The sequence below is a fragment of the Montipora foliosa genome, chromosome 12 (genome assembly GCF_036669935.1).
Source record: "Montipora foliosa isolate CH-2021 chromosome 12, ASM3666993v2, whole genome shotgun sequence".
In the NCBI taxonomy this organism is placed as follows: domain Eukaryota; kingdom Metazoa; phylum Cnidaria; class Anthozoa; order Scleractinia; family Acroporidae; genus Montipora; species Montipora foliosa.
The window spans coordinates 1,020,959-1,026,691 of NC_090880.1; the positions used below are offsets into that span (position 1 = coordinate 1,020,959).

Genomic DNA, 5,733 nt, shown 5'->3' on the forward strand with positions numbered 1-5,733 from the left:
ATTTTGAAGAACTATGAGCCAGTACTTGAGATCGAGAAACGAGAGATCTTACTTGGCCACTTGCCTTCAGTTGATGGTTAACTGAGTGGGTGTGACCATTTTGTAAGAAGAATACATAACCCCTGTCATCAACAAGTCGCCGACAATTTCATCTCAGTATTACTTTTTCAGGAATATTTGAAAGAGCTAAATATTGTTTTTACACAAAACACAGACAAGCACAAACGAAAATCGAAACTTTTGGACCACGATGTTAGGGACTGATGTATTTTCGCTGTTTTCTTATTTTACTGTTTTTATTATTTCATTCCTTCAGCTCTTTGTTTTACCATAGCCATGATTTTCATCGATTCTCACATCAAGCAGATAAGCGATTTGCTTCCGTTTGTCTATGTTTTAATAAAGCTGTGTTGTTAAAACTACAAATATGGCATTAAAAACAGGACAATACAAAACAAAGATCTTTGTATTCTTGTTTTAGCCAGGAACACGTCCAGCAACAATGCCACTTTCAATGCCACATTCATTTGTTCCTCGGCGAATGTAGAAATATCCTGTTATAGAGATAAGAAAATACATAAGATAAAAATGTTCATTGTCCTACACACGTGAGAAAATTGCTTGGGATAACATATGTCCCCTGGCGACAACTTCTGGCAGCCAACTAGGATTGAAATTCCGCCTGAGATGACTTACCACGTAAAAAAAGGAACGGAAAAAACAGACAAAAAACAAAAAAAACAACGACAAAAAAGAAACTTAAAACAATAGCGTTTTAAAACATGCCAAACATATCCACTCACCATTCATACCCCAGGTAGTTCCCCAAGAATTGGCACAGATCTACGAAAACGAGGAGAAGTGACATAAAGAAGTTAGGGAACTTCGGAGAAACATGCCTGCAAGCCGGGCGTGATTGAGATGGCCCCAGGTTTACTAACGCGCGGCATACATTAGATGTCGTTTTTATAATCAATATTGATAAATACTCAGAAGAGAAAAGTACGAAAGGAAAATCAAGAACAAAGGAGCAGCTTTGCAGCACGAAATCCATTGCAAAGCTGAAAGCGAAACTTGGTTCCAAAGTAGAATGACCAGTTTACAACTTACGAGGATGTCCTCATAGCCCACTGAAATTAAACAGTTATGGGGTATTTACATGAGACCGGGAAGACCTCAGATCGGTATGAACTTAAACATGAAACCGGGACGAAATGCTTGGTGGCTGGTTTCGGGATGAAATTATATGTTTTGTTTAATAAATATATGGCTGACTCAAAAGCATACAGGCTTGAAATTTCTGGACCTGGTCTGAGATTTGTTGTCATTTACATGAGACCGGTACGAACTCAGGCCGGTCTGAGAGTTTCTCGTCTCGGTCCAGCAACAAACACGAAGTAACACCGGTCTGAGTTGATTGTGAAGCCGGTCTCATGTAAACGCATAAAAGAAATGTATGGCGGCCGATACGATCTCATGCCGGTCTAAGTTCGTCCTGGTTTCACGTAAATATCCCCTTAATCGCAAAGAGCCATTATTTCATATAACTGAAAGAAATGCAGAATTAACATTCGACCCATTTCAAGAATACAGTTACCAGACTGATGATATTACAGTGGATGGATTGTCAAGCGCATTTCCCTGGAACAGGTTGCTAGTCATAGCATCAAAGAGAGTAGTATACCTGGCTTACATAGCTCTTAGCCAATCAAAAAGCTTGTGTGGGTACCACTTGACACGAATGAACCAATCAGAGCACGATCCAGCTCATTAAGCGTCCGCCATGTTGTTTTGCAGGAAGCGGTCCATATTAAAGAGCAAAAAACCTTAAATAACAATGACCACAACCAGGTTTTCTGAGCCCGCGAGACTAAGTACCCCAGGAAATCATTGTTTTAACGAAAACCGCTGGTCAGCAACCTGGTTCTGGTCATTGCTGTCTAAGGTCTTCCGTAATGAGCAGTAGGAGTCCATAAATAGGCATAGCACCGGTAGTGCGCTGTAGTCACACGAACCGGAAATCAGGCCAAAGTCACGCCAAATGAAAGCTTATCGGTGAACCCCATTGTTACAAGTGGGAACTTGTAGGGGTCCTAGTGACCGTCCCAGCAAAAAAAAAACGGCAACATTTAATGTTGATGTTTGGAAGGAATTGTGAAGAAAAAACTCAAAAGGTCTGTTTAGGCAATCCGTGGGCGTTTACGCTGCGATCTTGTCTTGTTCTCGGCTGAATAAGGACCACTATACAAAGACCTATAGGAAGCTGTATACAGGGTCACGTTTAGATGAACCAATAAGCGGAAAGTCATGTCCGCCTAGGCCATACGAAAGAGTTCTAATGAGAAGGCAATTTAATGAAGCGGACACGTAATGAAATGTCGCCTTTTTGAAACACCTCAAAAATAACTAAAATGACTTTTAATATCACCAACAACAATCTATTTACAAACGTTAGGTTAATGCAAGGAATGCCACCTCTCCCAGCCTTTGTGATTATAAAATGACTTAGTTCCTTGCAAGAGATCATTGGTTCCATGATAAAAGCGGTGAAGTGTGTCCAAGACGTCTTTCAAAGGAGAGAAAAAGGGGGTTTGGCGAATGCGAAATCGCACTAATTTCAGAGTAAAAAAAATGTTGCTGGGAGACCGCTTTGCTTGGATAATTGCATAATAAGACAGTTGATAAGTAATGTTCTCGACAATTTATATAATTGTTTGTAAGGATTAAGAAGTAAAAGTTGAACTACGCATTGTCCAGATTGTACAGTAGTTTTCAGCTTGGATCTTTTGATTTTGTAAACTTTCCGTCTTCCGTTGGCAGGGGTTTTTCGTTGCTGTGCTTTATGTTCCACTGACTGAACATCCAGCACCTTGAGCACGTTACGTTATTGTTCGCTGGCAATAGAAGTATTTTATCGTAGTCAACGATACCAATCCAGCCGCCTTTTTGCACAATTTTACAAACAGCAAACCTTCTCTTAGTAGAATTATTCCTAGTCTCGTGCTACTGCCTAACCAATCCCACCGGTACTAACGGGACTGTTTATAGAACCCCCATACGTTCCCACTTCTAACAATAGGGTTTGTCAGTAACCTTTCAATTTACGTGATCTTGGCCTGATTTTCGGCTCGCGTGACATTTACAGTGCACTTCCAGGGCTGTGCCCTTTTATGGATTCCTGCTGCTCATTAGCATGGACCGCTTCCCGCCCAAAACAACATAGCCGACGCTTAGTGAGATTTAGTTCATTCGTGTCACGTGGTACCAATCCAGCCTTCTGATTGGCTAAGAGCTATATACACCGGGTATACTAATGGCCAGGCCGGATACCTTTGAGTGGAATTTTTCATATATCTCAAAAAGCAAAATTGTTATGGCTGTACGAAGACCAGTTTCCAAGAGCATTTTGATATGGAGTTTGTACGATGAAAAAACGTCCAGTAGGCGGGCATGCACCCGTGATGCGCAAGACTTTTTCCCCAATTTGCAGAAATGATTTTTTTGGATGGGATATTGCGCTGTGTAAGATACAAATCTGCTCCAAACTAGAAATCTGACCCCTCCTTTTCACCATTTTGGTAAACGTTCTCACAATGGAACGACACGTGCTACGCCGGAAAAGCCACACGAATAACACTTGCAACATCTAGAGATTATCAAATATGACAAGGCTTACCCAGTAATCAATGCCTTCCGAGGACGTTCCCCAGCTGAATACGAAAAAGAAAAGGATAAGAAATAAATACTATTAGCGAACACTTCATATGCTTGTATTAGGTTATTCTTGACGTTAGGAAGGCCTGTTAATGGGTTTCAATATAATTGGCGTTGTGCAAAATTAGCCGCGTCTTTTTTGCGGCCACTTTCTCCTTCCCTTCCGGGCATAAAGTTGCCTTCACAGGAGATGCTCACACGCGAGGATCACGCTTACGGCGTGTCGCACCTTCCGAAAAGGGAAGAAAAGGACTATTTTGCGGTCTATATCCCAAGAAAAAAAAGTAATTTTTATCTAATACCAACTCGATAGCGCATTGATAGCGAATTCTTTGCCTAAAGGTCCTTTGCATCATTTTCATTCTCGGAATACTTGAAATTTACATGATAAATTTCTCAAAATGATGAACGAACCCCAGCATTTTGATGGCATGCAGGCCCACTGTTCCTCCACTAACATGGATGTAGACACCTTCACGATATACCATGAAGTCTTCATAAACTGTGAAAACCGCTAAAGCAAAAAAAAATTAAAATGATTAGTTACCATGGTCACCACGGTTATGGACCCTAATTGGCCTCAATTACACGGCGGCCATGTTGAGTCCCGAGGGATTGAAAACTTCTTTTGTTTTGCCCCACCGAAGCTAGATCCCAAACATTTCAACTCGAGGCTCGGGGTGCGAAATCTATGCTGCGTAAATAAGCCCCATTCTCGACCGACAACCCAAACAAGACACTTGATTATTATTTTGCTTCCGTTGTTGGTATCAAACGCGAATAAACAAGAAAAAAAAGAAATATGTTGATGAACCTGAACGACAAAAATAGCTAACATACTTCGTTTCTTGATTTCGTTTGCTTTTTAATATTTTTAAGAGAATCATATTTCTTGATCTTATGAAATGCAACAGGGAATCCGATGTTATTCCTGGGAGTCGGGAGACAATAAGGTACCTTCAACTGGGCCATAAGACATGATTTCAGTCTGAATCGCTTTGACCTGTGAAAAGAATGTAAAAAATTGGACTCTTAGTAATGTTCAAGTAACGATTTGCCCCCCAAGTAGGATGTATTTTAATGGCAGCCATTTTAAAAATAACAACAGGGCCAGAATGGATCCGCAAAAATCAGTCTGGACGCTACTTGACATGTACGTTACAAAAACCTACCAAAAATAGAGCGTAAAAGGCTATGAAGAAAAACACTGGACGAAAAACAAACTCTGATGGGATTAAGTTAAAATTCAATGAAGAAAATGATATATGAACTGGATCATCTATTGAACTGCGGATATGAAATCAAATGTGACGCTATGATCCTCGCAGTTGTAAAGGCAATTTTAGCAATTGCGTAGATAGGCCTGAAGCATTCAGGATTTCAACGGGTTTTGAGCCCGTGACCTCGCGATGCCGGTGCGACTCTCTACTGAACCAACTGAGCTATGAAACTCATTTGAACCCAGAAATGACCAGCTCCCAGCATCAATGGCTTCATAGCTCAGTTGGTTAGAGCGTCGCACCGGCATCGCGAGGTCACAAGTTCAAACCCGATTGAAGTCCTGAAATTTTCAGGCTTCTCTACGCATTGCTAAAATTGCTCTCATAACCACCGAGATCATAGTTTCACTTGATTAAAGTTCATTGACTATACCGTTTCTTCATTTAAGCATGTTTGGTTTGTACTATTAAAGCACTGTTGTGAAATCTAATATCAAACTCCTGGGTGACACTATGTTGTTGTTTTTGTTAACAATTAATATATTGTGAAAATTATTGATGTCTCTACACCAGTAGTACTTGGACAAAACGCCTCTTATACGTGGTCGACACACCAGATTTCGGCCGATGCATTGTAGTCTTAGCATAGTTTATATGAACACACGAACAAGAGACAACCCGATTTATATGTCAAACAACAGACAAACTCGATTTCATTGAAAAGATAATTGAACTAAAATGCGCGCTGCGCTGCTTTACAGTCTCAACATAACATCTCCGTTTACCCAAGACAGACGAC

The 5,733-nt window shown here is 40.6% G+C and overlaps 1 protein-coding gene across 1 annotated transcript; it reads right to left on the bottom strand.

The window, feature by feature from the left end:
* Positions 1-357: 357 nt before the first annotated feature.
* LOC137980007 (uncharacterized) lies at positions 358-4,224 on the bottom strand. The gene is made up of 4 exons (XM_068827329.1): positions 4,129-4,224; positions 3,677-3,710; positions 804-843; positions 358-554 (listed from the first exon to the last, which is right to left on the bottom strand). Exons 1-4 carry the CDS (start codon positions 4,200-4,202, stop codon positions 478-480), a joined length of 225 nt encoding a protein of 74 aa, XP_068683430.1. The 5' UTR covers positions 4,203-4,224; the 3' UTR covers positions 358-477.
* Between the last annotated feature and the right edge of the window lie 1,509 nt (positions 4,225-5,733).